Genomic DNA, 15,824 nt, shown 5'->3' with positions numbered 1-15,824 from the left:
AAGTGAATGAAGGAGTAAAAGAATGAATGAATAAACAAATGGGAAATGTTAACTTCTGGCCCAGGAGTCATCTAAACTAAGTATTAATTGGAAGAACTAATTTTATTTCTACAAAACTAAGCATAGGGAAATTTGAAATATACTTTATTTCTTAATAGTTGTGGAAAAAATGGTGAATGAATGAAGAGAATTTTCTCTCTGCTAATAACAGCGTATTTAAACTGCTAATGAGAACTTTGCAGTACATTTTAAAGTAATTTAATTTCATAAAACTGAGAAGATGATGCCAAAAATACCAAGAACTTTATTCATTTTTAAAAATATAACTCAACGTTTGCCAGAAAAACATATCAAGTCTATTTTTACCTGGATTATTAATCCCCTTTGCCTTAATGGAAACAGATCTTTTGAAATATTTTTCTCATTGGAGATTTATGAGCAGAGTACTCAAGAAATTACTGTTTCTTCTTCTCTTCTTTCAGGTATAACTTTAAGTGGCTCAGAGTCCATTTGATGGAGAAATACACTTAGTGTTATGAGGGCACCGGAGAACCACATTTAATAAAAACATTTGTTATTTTGCCTAATGGTGTAAAACATTCCACCTAATATTTTAAAACATAGGTCCAATATAAATGTTAAATGGGTATTATGGAGATCTTGTGTTGCTGAAATGCAAGGTGGGTTGTTATAATAGTGTAAGTAAGAGTAAGTTAGTACTGATACTCAGTATTATGTACTGAGAAAAGCACATCTGTAAAAACTGGTGTGTCCTGGTATTTGTGACAGGATTTGAACTGTCTTTAATCTCCTTTGACTTGTTCATCTTCCTTTAAGGCCAAGCATAAAGATGCACTGAGTATCCTTTTCAGCCTTTGGTTAGGATTTGCATCAGTAGTCATAAACCTGCTCTCCAGACAAAGACACCCTTTCCTTTGAAGTAATTGCTCAACCTTTTCAAAGCAATCCAAAAAGTCTATCCTCTTTCTCTTTTTATTTTTCTTTAAGAAGAGTTTGAAGTGTAGCCCCTTAAACTAGCAGCAAGATAAATTTTTCTCTCAGCTTTATTGAAAGCCATGACGATTTTTCAAGCAGTAAGACTTTAAAAGGTTCTTAAGGGAATCTGTCCTGCTTTATGATCTAGCTTTTGGTATATCCTACTATCTCAGAAAGCAAAAGTAAAGACTTTTTGTATCCATTAACTACTGCAAATTTTTAACAAAGAATTAACCTAATATTTTTCAGAAGACATTTTTTTCTGCTCTTTATTCAGTTTAGAGACTTCAATGAGAGATGATAATAGCTTTGGGGTCTTTGAAAAAGTAGTATGTGGCCAGTATTGTCTTATTTGAGCTGATTTCCCCACTACACTACGTGTTAACTCTGTGGGCCGACAAGTAGTTGGGAGGGGCAGATGGAGGTGAGTGCTACAGTGAGAATGAGTTACATGGTTCCTAGATTCTGTTTCTAGGCTTTCCAAATAGAAAGATACACAGATAGGTAGGAATTTTGCCTTTCCCTTCTGTGGGATGTTATCGCTTGGGCTCTGTGATCCCGGACGGTCTCTAACAGTGTAACTATAGAGAAATAAACAGAGTCCGTGAGTCACATATAAAGTCTGTGTTCTGCGTCCGAGTATCTCCTCTACCCTTAGTGATTTCATTGCAAGTGGTTCCCAGGAGATCTGTTAAACTTAAACACTTTGGACCTGTTGGATTTAAATCTCATATCATATAATCCCATCTGCTGTAGTGAAATTTTAATATTTAAAACATTTAGTTTATTGGAACTTAAAAAATCCAACAAGTATTTATTTTGAGCAGATTTTTTTATGAGAAAATGTAAAGAATTCTCTATCTGCACGTCAGATAATATAGGGAGTACAAAGTTCAGTCTTTAAACAAGACTGGAAACAGATTTTCTTAGAGGAAATGATATGTCACCTTATATTGTTGTGTGTGGATTTTTGGAGGCCATTAATGTGCATTTCTTAAAGGTGAGGGAAGTTAAATGGCACAGTCTTTTTACTGGAAAGCCAGTGAGTCTTTGTGAAACCAGTTACCTGAGAAGAACCCAATGATCCTAAGTCTGTCCTTATGCTTTTAATTTGTTGTTTTTCTTTTCCTTTACTTTCCTTTTCTTTTTTTTCCCCCTGTATTTCCTGAACTGTCTAACCTGCTTCCTGGGTTGGGGAACCTTCTGCCAAACTTTGAAGCGAAAGTCCCAGCACTGAACAGTTCTTTATTTAAAGATCAGGCCCTAGGAAAAGAAAAATCGTTTTTCAGTTTGAAATTATGCAGTATGTGTGTATGTCTTTTGATTTGTGGTGAGAAAAATGATTGGGATAGTATGGATTATTGGAAACTAGTATTTTGCGAGTAAAGCATACTTATAAAACTCTTAATTATGAGTTTACAAAAAAGAATGCTTATATCTTAACCCACTTTATGGGGTTAATTGTAAGGCTTCCTAAACTAACTTTATAGTCATAAAAAATTCTCAGTATTTCAACTCTTTTACATTAAAGAAATACAGTTGACAGCAATCTTCTCACTTCCTCCTCATGTCCCTGAGAAAATATTCTAAGATCCAGAAAATGACATGCTTAAGTGATAACGTCCTCTGGGTCCACCATTATCCATCTGTCCTTTGTTTACTTTGCTTACACTTAGGTTGCTTTCAGTTGCCATCAGTTTTCCTTCAAACCTTGATTTTCCACTGAGGAATTCTAAGACAGTTCAAGTTAAAACACAAATCTCTGGGGCTGGCCCCGTGGCCAAGTGGTTAAGTTCACGTGCTCGGCTTTGGTGGCCCAGGGTTTTGCTGGTTCAGATCCTGGGCACAGACATGGCACCACTCATCAGGCCATGCTGAGGCGGCATCCCACATAGCGCGACCAGAAGGACCTACAACTAGAATATACAACTATGTACTAGGGGGCTTTGGGGAGAAGAAGAAGAGGAAAAAAAAAAGAGAAGATTGACAAGAGATGTTAGCTCAGGTACCAATCCTTAAAAAAAAAAAAAAACCCACAAGTCTTACCCTCCCATAAAATGGTAACTTATGAACATAAAAAGAAACAATCACACTGAAAATATATTCCTTAGATCTTAATGATTTTAATTCTTGATTTAAAAAAACATTGCCAATAGATATAATTAGACATTAATTTCTTTTTTTGTGAGGAGGATTGGCCCTGAGTTAACATCTGTTGCCAAGCTTCATCTTTTTGCCTGAGGGAGATTGTTGCTGAGCTAATATCTGTGCCAATCTTCCTCTGTTTTTTGTATGTGGGATGCTGCTACAGTGTGGCATGATGAACCGTGTCTAGGTCCACGTCTGGGATTTGAACCTGCGAACCCTGGGCTGCTGAAGCAGAGCACGTGAACTTAACCACTCTGCCACCGGGCTGGCCCTAGACACTAATTTCAAAAATAACGTATGGTATTTTCATGGAATGTAGAACATCTCCGGAAAGGAGGAAACCATGAATCAGGGCTAAAATATTGGTAACTTTTTAAAACATAACATTTATTTCTAATTTTTGTAGCAAGGCTTATCTCTAACAGAAAGCTAAGTAGTTCAGATTGGCTTACATTATTTGCTTCTTTTCTTTAAAAAATTCCCGAATTTGTATACTTTTAAGAAAAAAAGTGGTTTCTGTTGTAAAATTTCTTTCTGGTTTGGAAAATGTCAAGTAGACTTTGTAATTAAGGTGGGTTTCTCTCCCTAAAGAAGTTTTTAAACTTTGAATCAAATGAAACCAAGCCCCTTGTTCCACTTATCCCCTTGCCTTTTATATGTCATTTGAAGTCTCCCTTTGTCACTTGCATGTAGGCCAATTCCAGCATCTAGCTGCATAAGGCACAGCCAGTGCGGTGCAAAATTTGACATGTTGCCCCTTTACTTAAATCTCACTCAGAAGTACCTATAGTCACCAAAGGCCATAAAGGACACTGTGGGGACACAGCTGTGCATTATGTACTCCAATAAATACATTGTAATAATTACGTGTAATAACTAGACTGCAATAGCTGCAGGCTCCAGGCGAAGTGAGGCTGGAAGGACAGAAACTAGGCCCCTGTCTTCACAGTAGAGGCCCCACACCTGTTTATGATGTGTATTCAGTAAAACCTACTTCCCTTCTTCCCCTCCCCATCTCCCCAGAAAAACATAGGCAGGCACATATATTTAGCATAAAATTTGAGAGAACCCATTGACTTGACCCGTTGTAAAAACGACTGCTTTGCAGGTTAGTTAAAGTTTTTTGACAGCCAGCATTTGCCTTTCCAATGACAGTAGCTTTCTGCTGGATTTTCCCTGACCTACCAGATCTCTCTCCTCCGAGTGGTGACTGTTCCAAAGATAGCCAAATCTGGGGTTAGGATGACAAGTTGTTCTTTTCCACGGAGTTCCACAGCTGGTGGTAGTGACCTGTTTTCTGGGCACATTTGCCTCTTAGATTACACAGTATCATTTATCAATCATACTATAAAACTAATCCAAATCAAAGAAATCTAAGAATGCTAACAAAATCCTGCTCTCTAGTCCCATCTATAAAGGCTTTTTGTGTCTTTGTCCTTAGAGACTATAAAGTAGAGGACTTCAGTCTTAAAATAGTATTCTTCAGGCTAAATATGGAATTCAGTTTATCCTTGTGGCTTGGCATGAATCAAGCCACAAATCAAGCCCATTATTGTTTTCCTTCTCTGTGCCGGGGCCATTCATGGTGTGGGTTCCTTATCAGCCAACCATAGTTTTTAGTTTGAGACAAAGACACAGGATGACTTCTACTATCCGGGAAAATGTTTTGAAGCATCTCCCATTATTTGGAGACTCCTTCTCTGTCCCCTCTTCTTCCCCCCGTCCCGTAATTTTCAGTCACTGTCAGTAGAATTACATGTAAGAGTTTGTTTTTTTCCTCCCTCTGTTCTTTGAATGAACCATAGAGAAATATACTCTGTGAGACTTGTATATAAGGAAAATACATAAGCTTAGTAAAGATAATAAGTATTTAAGAGCAGGGCTGCTTTGAGATATTAATCCTAGTTCAGACTATCTTCATTATGACAGGGTTCTCAGTGGCCCACAGAGGGGGAGGGAGGGGAAGAGGCCACTTTTTGAAATGTGAGTTAAGCCAAAATCCCTACTTTTATAATCATCCATCCATAAATCATCTAATCAGGGGACTTGTATTTGGAAAGTATCTGACACATTTTATAATGGAGATTTTTGTCTTATTTTACTGTTCAGTGATTGTTGCTTGATAATCATGTAAGGATTAGAAATTTAGCAACATGTGGTCCTCAAACTATTGCATGTAGTTTAGGATTTTTGGACAAATTCCCAAACTATAAATTAAAAATTTAGACATTATGGGAACTAGGAACAAGTTTTGATTATTTAATCGGAGTAGAGGGAGCTGAGTAGAGGGAAGTAATCCCCTGCATAACCTTGAATTGATTGTTCTGCTTATCTCTTTTTCCTAAAGGTGAGACCACCACTCCTCGGGCCATTCTGACAGGCCATGACTATGAGATCACTTGTGCTGCTGTCTGCGCTGAGCTAGGCCTGGTGTTAAGTGGTTCGAAAGGTAAATCTGTGGATCCTTCATAAAATATGTGCATTTTTGGTGTTTTCCACTAACAAATTATTGAAGATGAATTTGGTACCTTTTTCTCCAAAGCTGTGCTGTCTGTTATGGTAGCCATTAGCCACATGGGGCTAAGTTAACTAAAATTAAATAAAAAATTCAGTTCTCGGTGGCACTAGCCACATTTTTGGTGCTCAATGTTCAGATATGACTAGTGGCTACTCTATTGGACAGCACAGGTACAGAATGTTTCTATCATTGCAGAAAGTTCTGTTTTACAGCATTGCTTTAAAGAGTGAAGCAGGAACAAGGGACATCTTTGTATATTTTTGTATTCTTCTGGACTCTGACTGGGCTGGGTTCCATCTCACACCTGAATGGAAACTCCTGACCCAGTCTGTTTTAACTTAAAAATCCCAGAACTAGGCAGGAGGTAGGATGGCATTGAGAATGGAGTGGGAAGATACTTAAGCTGGTTTGCCTAGACGTTTGCCCTAGTAGCATCATCATATACTTAGGCCAAAGATATTAAGCAGGCTTTCCAAGAGCACACACAACAAATCAGGATCTGACCAGGAACAAAGCTGTTTCCAATTCATTGCTTATCCCCTCGTAATAGTCTATCCATCTCTCTGTCCCTCTGCCCTGAGCTGAGGTCTGAACACACAAAAAACTCCTGTAATCTAATGTCTTTTAGGCTTATCTGATGGGGAAGCATGGAGTTTTTGAGACACCTTATCTGTATCTTGAACTATAATATTTAGCCTAGCTAACAAGACATTAAATATTCAAAGAATTGTGTTTAAAAATTTAGTTGGTCAAAACAATGGAATGTAATAATGATAGTAAGAATTCTATAACTACTGGACTTTTTTCCTTCTTATGTCAATAATTTCACATATCCTGAGCTAACTTGAGTTCTTGGACTATATATGATCCAAATTAGACACGTAAAATGAACATACCATATTACATACTGTCCTTGCTTTGCATGGTAGTACATGACCATAAAAATGACCATGCAAGCTAAAACCACGCAAAGTGATCTTAGTAATCAATCGGAAATTTTATGATTGACCTATAGCCTTTAAAATTTCTTGTCAAAACATTAAAAATTCTCTTTTGTTTCATATACATAAACATATACACATACATACATACACATATAAAGGGACGTGAAAAAATGTAAAACTCACATTTACTTAGTACACTGTAATTTAAAACATTAGAAACACTGAGTATTAAAGTACTTTATTTCTTTGTGAAAAACTTATCACAAGTATTCTGAACAGTACTTGCTGCCTTCCCTTCATATGACTTAAGGAGTGAGAATCTTTCCTATACCTTGACCAACTAATCATACTCCTTTCTAAGTTTGGGTCAGCTTCCAACATTTTATCTTCTGTACTTTCAATTTCATGAAATATCCCCTAGGGTTCCCTTAATATCTTTAATGTGACGGGGTTTTTTTGTGTGTGTGGGGTCATAATAGTTTATAATATTGTGAAATTTCAGTTGTACGTTATTATTTATCAGTGACCATATAATGTGCCCCTTCACCCCTTGTGCCCACCCCCCCAACCCCTTCTCTGTTAACCACTAAACTGTTCTCTTTGTCCGTGTGTTTATCTCCCACATGAGTGAAATCATATGGTGTTTGTCTTTCTCTGTCTGGCTTATTTCCCTTAACATAATACCCTCAAGGTCCATCCATGTTGGGAATGGGACGATTTTGTCTTTTTTTATGGCTGAGTAGTATTCCATTGTATATATATACCACATCTTCTTTACCTGATCATTAGTCAATGGGCACTTGGGTTGCTTCCACATCTTGGCTATTGTGAATAGTGCTGCAATGAACATCGGGGTACATAAGTCTCTTCGAATTGTTGATTTCAAGTTCTTTAAATAAATACCCAGTAGTGGGATAGCTGGGTCATATGGTATTTCTATTTTTAATTTTTTGAGAAATCTCCATACTGTTTTCCATAGTGGCTGCACCAGTTTGCATTCCCACCAGCAGTGTATGAGGATTCCTGTATGAGGGTTCCTTTTCTCCACAATCTCTCCAACATTTGTTATTTTTTTTCTTGTTGATTATAGCCATTCTAGCCAGTATAAGGTGATATCTAAGTATAGTTTTGATTTGCATTTTCCTGATGATTAGTGACATTGAACATCTTTTCATCTGCCTGTTGGCCATCTGTTTATCTTCTTTGGAAAAATGTCTGTTCATATTCTCTGCCCATTTTTTGATTGGGTTGTTTTTTTGTTGTTGAGTATTGTGAGTTCTTTATATATTATGGAGATTAACCCCTTGTCAGATATATGATTTACAAATATTTTGTCCCACTTGGTGGGTTGAATGTGACGGTTTTTGCTGGCATCACTTCTTCTTGGACATCAACATTTTTGTCACAACCACTTTGCTAATTTATGTCAATAAGTTCACCTTCGTTGATTTCCTCTAGCTGTATATCTACAGTGTCTCAGCAATATCAACCTTCCCACAGTCAGCTCTTTCTTCTATAACCCCATTTATGTTTGATTCAAATTTCACTTTTAGCTTTATCACTTTTCATTTCCTTACTGCAATTTCATCTTTGTTGGCCAATAGCCTCTTTTGATTATCTATTTTTATAAAATGTCATAGGGGTTTATCACTGGGAGACAAGGAGGCAACACAACTACATAGTTTGCTGTTGTGCATGAACTGAGTAACAGACACGCAGTGACCACTCAGACTTTGAAAGAAGTGATGTGGTTGGTCACCAATCATGATGCACATCTGTTATTTACATAGTGATTTGTGGATTGAAGAACTAGCCATGAAGTGTGTACTTTATGTAATGACTGTGATAACTGAAATTTGAACTGTGGTATGGAGGGACTGGTGTCATTTAAAGAGTGATAACTGAAATTCATGCATGCTGGAACTGTGCCAAGACTGCCTCTATGTATTTATGTTGAGAACGCTAAAAACTTAGAAACTCCCTGAGTGGTCAAGGAACAGCTGAGAGCCTTATCTGCAAAAGGGCATGCTTTTAGTAGTCAGGTGAGGAACAGATAATGACTCCATGTAGCCATGGGTGGTTTAGTCTGGAGAGGAACAGGGCAGATACTATACTTCAGTTACCCCTCTTGTCCAACTCAGACATTTCTTGGAGCTTAGTCATCACAAAAGCAGTTCTGGTTACCTACTGCTTCTTTGCTTTGCATGTAGCAGGCACTAAATAAAAGTGAAGAAGCTCTGATATGTATGGGCTCTTTAGCAGTTCCCCTGTCCTCCTCAAGCATCTCAGCCTGATGGTCATCCTGGGGAGCTGCAAGTGGTGGATGCTGCTGCCTGCTTAGGGAGATAGCAGGGAAGTGGACCCAGCTGCCAAGGAGAAGTGGCAGAAGGATCGCTATGTGAATTCATTTGTGGGGGCCGGCGGGGAACATGGACTGCCAGGGACCTTCTTTCATTGTAACGAGCAGTGGGAGGGAAGAAGGCTCAGGCCTTCAGAAGCTACCCCAATGCGTTCTCCCCGCACAGGCTCACAGTGCTGCCACCATCGGGGCCCCTGTAAGATGCGGGAGAGGGTCACTGTGTGCCTGACTGCAGCCCAGCCTTCCTAGAAGCTCTTCTAGGATGTGAAATTTCTCCAGTTCCTTTCTCAACTTCTCCAGTTTTTATCATCTCTTGGCATAATGAATTTCATAAAGTAACTTCCTGTCTTAAGGAGAAAATTTGAACATATATGACTCAGGTTTCTCCTCTCCCAAGTGGAAGGTGAGATCTGGCCAGCAGACAGAAGAGATTTTACAAAATACTTATATAAAAGATATATAATTTTTTAAGGCTTTCTACAACTGTAATGTGGTACTGTAATCCTGTTTGATCTGTGCTCAAGATTCAGATCACATTTCTCTGTTCTCATTAAAAAATTAATTTTGCCTTTGTTTCTCCTCTTTCCTCAGAAGGACCATGTCTCATACATTCCATGAATGGAGACTTGTTAAGGACTTTGGAGGGTCCTGAAAACTGTCTGAAACCAAAACTCATTCAGGCTTCAAGAGAGGGTCATTGTGTCATATTCTATGAAAATGGCTTTTTCTGTACATTCAGTGTGAATGGAAAACTCCAGGCCACTATGGAAACAGATGATAACATAAGGGTGAGTGTCTTATAGACTTTTCAGTATTCTGGATTTTTACCTCAAGTTGTGGCAAGTGAGGAGGGGGAGAGTTCACTAAAAAAACCACTGTTTTTGAGTCCCTGAAGGTCTCTTTTCCATGACAAAAGAAATTCATTAGGTAGCAAACGGACAAAGCTTATATACTTCACAGACCACAGCATGTCCCAGCTGTGCCAACTGCATTGCTCAGCCGGAATGTTCTGTGCATGAGATCACTAAGTGAAGCCCAGGATGATCCTTTAGCAGAAGAGGTTGTGTTAGGGCCTTGTGAATACATCTTGGGTGACTTCAATGGCACAGCTCAGTTTTTTTTGTTTTGTTTTTTTAATCTAAGAAAGTTAACTGCACATTATTGTTTTCTGAGTATCAAAAAGCTAAAATAGTGCAGTAGACTACACCTAAAAGTGTCTCCTCTTTACAGTTGAATAGATTGATGACGGGAGTGGTAGGGATTATGACTATTTAGGATTAGCATCTAATTTCAGACTTTACTTCTTTGTGGATAATAAGACCAAAATTTGCCAAGGTACCGGGGTTGGGCTTCAAATTATGCTGTGAATTAGGCAAACATTTTTTTCCCTTTTGGTATACAAGAAATGGTAACGCTAGTGGACCTTGCGGGTCTTGCCCCATTTTCAGGACAGGGCTCCGTTAAGTATTAGAGGCTGAAGAAAAGAGTGAGGACTGCTCTTTGGAGCGACTATTTTTCCAAGGTCCTTCTTTTCTCACCTCCACTTCTCGGGGCAGGTTAAGGTAAAGTAAAGCTGTGGTGTTCCTATCATTTTCCAGGACCGGGTTGGGGTGCCTGTGAACTGTGTACAGTGAGGTAACTCAGGGCATGTTGAGGGTGGGAAGAGGGTCGCAGAGGCCTCTGCCCTCTGAAGTGTGGCTCTGGGCCAGCTCTGGACATTTTCCTCACTGCTTTTCCTCACCCAGGGCAGCTTAGATGACATAAATTCTCCCAGTTTCCGAGATCTAGTCTGATCACCCTCTTCTCTCAAGTAAATACTACAGTCAGGAAGTATTAAGGAACAAAATCCCTAAATATAGATTACATTGATCAAATCAAGGATACTTTCTGCTTCTGTATCTCAGGATTGATTTCTTAATTCAGTACTTGGCTGTCTTCTCTCTCCCTCCCTCTCTGAGTTTTTTCCGTTGCATTTTGACTGCCTCTGCCACGAAGGCATGCACGCACACTCTGCTTTTATTTTTCCCTTCCTTCCCATAATCCTTCATTTAAACCAAGTACACATCAGAGGATTTTCCTTTCCTCTTTTCTTTACAATAATGTTGATAATCTGTCACTTTGAGTTGCGATTATATTGTCAGCTACACTAATAAATCTGTAAAATAATTTGAAATCCCTTGCTGGCTGAAACAATATCTGTGGCATTTCAGTTAGTACCAAAGGCTCCGGGAAGTTCCTTGAGGCAGTAGTAGAGGCTTTCTGCACACTGTTCACACACACATGCTTTTCTCTCTGCCCTATAGCCATTGTTTTTTCCCCCTGTAATATTCCCCACTGGATTTTAGGCTTAAACAATTCATTGCCTTTTTCCCAGCACTCCTGCACTTTATCATACTAACTTGCAGGTGGCAACTGTGTGATTAAAGCAAGCTTGCCTGAAATGAGCACTACCTGCCCACGGCTCTAGAGACTGACACTTTCACAGCTAACTGCCTCGGGAAGGAAGGAAACCACAGGCTGGGAATGAGACACATCACAGAGCAGAAGTCTCCAGCTCCGTCCTGCAGTCTGAGCCTGTATAAGGAAAGGAGACCATGGCAACAAATTAGTCATCAGCTCAGACCAGCAATTAAGTCTCTTTGAAATACCAAGAACCCTGCAGGCAGGCAGCCTGGGGAACCTCTAGGCTAATCAAGGCTTCCCACCTGTTTTTATTTAGTTGCCAGATTGTTCAGTGGCATTTGGTTAACATATCATAGCACATCAACTGGGCAATGTTTAGATGTCTTAATGACTAACTTAAATTTAAGTTGGCAGCCTGTACAGAGCAGCAAAGTTATTTTATCCTAAACAAAGGATAACCACCATTTCACCCTTAGGAACTCATTTCTCTCCTTTTCCTGAGGACGCTGTGTTTTAGGATGTGATCGTCCCCAGCAGACTGCTGTGGCCTTCTGGTCCCTTCTTAACAACCAGTGCAGCTACAGCGTTGTCCAGGGCATTCAGGATTTCAGAGGATGACATCAACATGTCTCTAGGGCTCTCGTAAAATCTCTAGTACCAACCCAACCCGGATACTGAGGAGGCGTGTTAGAATTAAGAACCATGCGAATGCTGGTTTGGGTGGAAGATAGGGTACCATTCAGTAAATGTCACCCTGGCTATTACCTCCAGCGGAATTTGACAGGATCCTCGCGAGAAAGGCCAACTAGATATTTTTTCACTTCGGCAGGCACTTGGCTTACTAAAATGTTCTGGATGCTGATAAATGTGTAATCCTAAAAGTCTAGTTTTCATTTAATTCCAGACAGAACTAGAATTTTAGAACAAAGAGGTAAAGATTAATGGTTTTAATTTATGTTTTAATATAGCACTTATCCAGTAAAAAGCCTCAAATATAAAACTCAAGTGAACCACAACCATAAGGTTAATGGATTTTCATCAGCTGAATTTTATAAGTGTAGCAAATAATTATTTGTTCTAGTCTTCATTGCAGTTCCCAGATACTCCCTAGAGATGGCCATTTGTGAAATGAATGGGGACAAAGGATATTGATTTTTACTTACATTGAAAAATCCTACTATTTTTATTTGGTTAAGATTTAGAGAATAATTCTTATACGTAACCGTCTTCCACACATGGTTTTTTATTTCTTAGATGTATTTTTGTGTGCTTGAGAATAAGATATATTTAAGAGACCACTAAAAGTTAGCATTTACATGAATGTGAATTGAACGGCTATGAAACAGTTCTTAACTTTTCTATGATTTTTAAAAAGTTTTGTCAAAGGTTAAAGACTTAAGGCAACTATAATAAAAATCTGAGTACGGGACAGTGTAAATATATTTTTCAGAAGTTAGATATTTTTCTTTCTGGCTTGCTAGCACAATCTGTATTCCCATTTTCACAGTGTCCATGTGGATAAGATTACAGGTGTTTACAGTAACTTTTAGAACTCCCAATGCCCCCTAAACAAAAGAAGTGTGTATCTTCATAAGCTAGGAAAAGAAGGTGTGGAGGGCAGGGGGCAGGAGGAGAAGGGGTAATAGGATTAGCTGTTAGAGTAGGGAGGGACCTTTTTTATCAGGAGTTGGCATACTTTTTCTGTAAAGGGACACACAGTAAATATTTTAGGTTGCAGGCTCTGTATTCTGTTGCAATTACTTGTGAAAGTAGCCATGAATGTGGCTATGTTCCACTAACCCTTATTTATAGACACTGAAATTTAGAATTGATATAATTTTCATGTCATGAAATAGTATTCTTCTTTTGATTCTTTTCAACCATTAAAAAATGTAAAAAGTCATATAAAAACAGGCAGCAGTCTGGGTTTGGCCCGTTTTACAGGATTGAACACCACATTCCATGTCTGTACTTACTGTTCAGCACTGGCAGGAAGCAGTCAGGCCCGGGGCAAGAAGAAAATGCTTAACCTGGGGTTTGGTCACCCCTGAAGTTGTGGTCCTCCCCTGAGTCGTCTTCCAGCTGAGTAAAAATCCAGCAGGCCTGGAGAAGGTGCTAAAGCGGTTGGTCTTCTCCCACAGGGTCATAGCCCCAAAGGCAGCGGTGTTTTGGGGGGAATATGAGGTCAGCCAGCACTGTCTTCTCAGCCTTGGTACAAAATGGGCTTAGCACACCCACAGTACAACTGAAGAGACACCAGGAGGCTCCTCATGTTTAGAGTACTGGTCCCAGCCTACAACAGGGGCCATTTAAATAGTATTCCTACAACTGGGAGAGTTTGCCACCTCATTCTTAAAACGCAAAAGAACTCAAGCATTGCCTAACTTTGTACATTTGACTGTTGGAAAATGGCAGAAGTTTTCTACGACTCACGATTTCCTAAAAGCTCCTTAGGAACGCATACACACTGTCTCCACTGCAGTAGCTGGCGTCGTGTAGGGATTAATCAAGCATGGGGCGGGGGGCCGAAGTCTTCCTAGAGCCACGTCTCTACTGAATGTTGCTGTGTCTCATAGGCCATCCAGCTGAGCCGGGATGGGCAGTACCTGCTCACAGGAGGAGACAACGGCGTGGTCATGGTCTGGCAGGTGTCTGACCTCAAGCAGCTCTTTGCCTATCCAGGCTGCGATGCTGGAATCCGAGCCATGGCCCTGTCTTATGACCAGAGGTAACAGTGGAATCATGGTCTACCCATGGTGGTATAAGAAACTGCAGGGGGAATTTATTTAAATGGGCTGATGGATGGGCGGGGTTGTGGGGGTCACCTGTGCAATCAAAAAGGCAATGAATATTGGGGTTTCCAAGATACTTTTTAAAAAGTGTGATTTTCTTTCTTATGGCATTGCTACTCTTGGGTAAAGGCTGAATTCTCCAGGAATAGACAGGATTTGAGTAACAAAGGCACTGATTACATTGCTATAACCTTTTTATGTTTCTTGAAGTACTTTTTCTCTCTCTTTTTTTTTTGGTGAAGAAGATTGGCCCTGAGCTAACATCTGTCACCAATCCTCCTCTTTTTGCTTGAGGAAGACTAGCCCTGAGCCAACATTTGTGCCACTCTTCCTCTGTTTTGTATGTGGGTCACCTCCACAGCATGATGGCTTGATGAGTGGTGTAGGTCTATGCCTAGGATCCAAACCCGCAAACCCAGGCCACCAAAGCAGAGCACACCAAACTTAACCACTATGCCTCTGGGTCAGCCCCTTAAATAAAATTTTAAGAGTAGTATACATTAATGTAAAATGCCTGTATCTTTGTCCATAACGATTCCATTGAAAGTTTCGGCTTACTTCCTAAAACCTCTCAAGTGGTAAATTTTGGGAGATAATCTTTATTTGGTATCTTATTTCCTCCCTCTTAATATACAGTCACTCATTTTAGTTCCTAATTTTTTTTATTATGGTAACATATACATAACATAGAATTTGCCATTTAAACCATTTTTTGTGGCATTAAGTACATTCACTTTGTTATACAACCATCACTACTATCCACTTCTAGCCCTTTTACTTCCCAAACAGAAGCTCTGCTCATTAATAATAACTCCCCATCCTCCCTCTCCCCAGCTCACTGCAATTCTACCATCTGTCTCTATGAATTTGCCTCTTCTAGGTACTTCCTATAAGTGGAATCATACAATATTTGTCTTTTTGTGTCTGGCTTATTTCACTTAGTATTCCTTTTTACGGCTGAATAATATTTCATTGAATGTATATACCACACTTTATCTATTCATCCGTTGACACTCTGGCTGTTTCCACCTTTTGGTTATTATGAATAACGCTGCTATGAACATTGACATACAAATATCTGTTCAAATCCCTGTTTTCAGTTCTTTGGGGGTACATACCCAGGAGTGGAATGGCTGGGTCATATGGTAATTCTATGTTTAACTTTTTGAAGAACTGCCAAACTGTTTTCCACAGTGGCTGCACCATTTTACAGTCCACCAGCAATGCACAAAGGTTCCAATTTCTCCACATCCTCCCCAACAGCTGTTATATATATATTTTTTTAAACAATATCCATCCTAATGGATGTGAAGTAGTCTCTCATTGTGGTTTTGATTTGCATTTCTCTAATAAGTGAAAGTGTTGACTTTTCACTTTCTTTTTTTTTTTTTGGTGAGGAAGATTGGCCCTGAGCTAACTTCTGTACCAATCTTCTTCCATTTTGTATGTGGGTTGCCACCAGAAAATGGTGTGATGAGCAGCACACAGATCCGTGCCCAGGATCCAAACCTGCAAACCTCAGGCTACCAAAGCAGAGTGCACAAACCCAACCACTACACCAGGCCAGCCTCTCACTTTGCACACTCTTTTAATAGTCTCCTTTGATGTGCAAGAGTCATTAATTTTGATGAAGTCTAATTTATTCTTTTCTGTTGTTCCCTATG

General features: G+C 39.3%; 2 protein-coding genes across 11 annotated transcripts in view; one reads left to right on the top strand and one right to left on the bottom strand.

Annotated features, from left to right (window-relative positions):
- Positions 1-15,824, bottom strand: part of DCLK2 (doublecortin like kinase 2) — a 229,018-nt gene that overhangs the window by 67,983 nt on the left and 145,211 nt on the right. The window lies entirely within an intron of this gene.
- The window catches only part of LRBA (LPS responsive beige-like anchor protein), a 705,137-nt gene that overhangs the window by 684,185 nt on the left and 5,128 nt on the right, over positions 1-15,824 (top strand). For all 10 annotated transcript variants that reach the window (XM_070504873.1, XM_070504881.1, XM_070504880.1 and 7 more), the window contains 3 exons: positions 5,492-5,593; positions 9,557-9,753; positions 13,945-14,096. In XM_070504873.1, the coding sequence (XP_070360974.1) occupies positions 5,492-5,593; positions 9,557-9,753; positions 13,945-14,096 (451 nt within the window). The remainder of the gene's footprint in view (positions 1-5,491; positions 5,594-9,556; positions 9,754-13,944; positions 14,097-15,824) is intronic.

The sequence above is a fragment of the Equus asinus genome, chromosome 3 (genome assembly GCF_041296235.1).
Source record: "Equus asinus isolate D_3611 breed Donkey chromosome 3, EquAss-T2T_v2, whole genome shotgun sequence".
NCBI classification, from domain to species: domain Eukaryota; kingdom Metazoa; phylum Chordata; class Mammalia; order Perissodactyla; family Equidae; genus Equus; species Equus asinus.
Note: the sequence above shows the minus strand (reverse complement) of the source record. Positions and strands in the feature narration are given on the sequence as shown.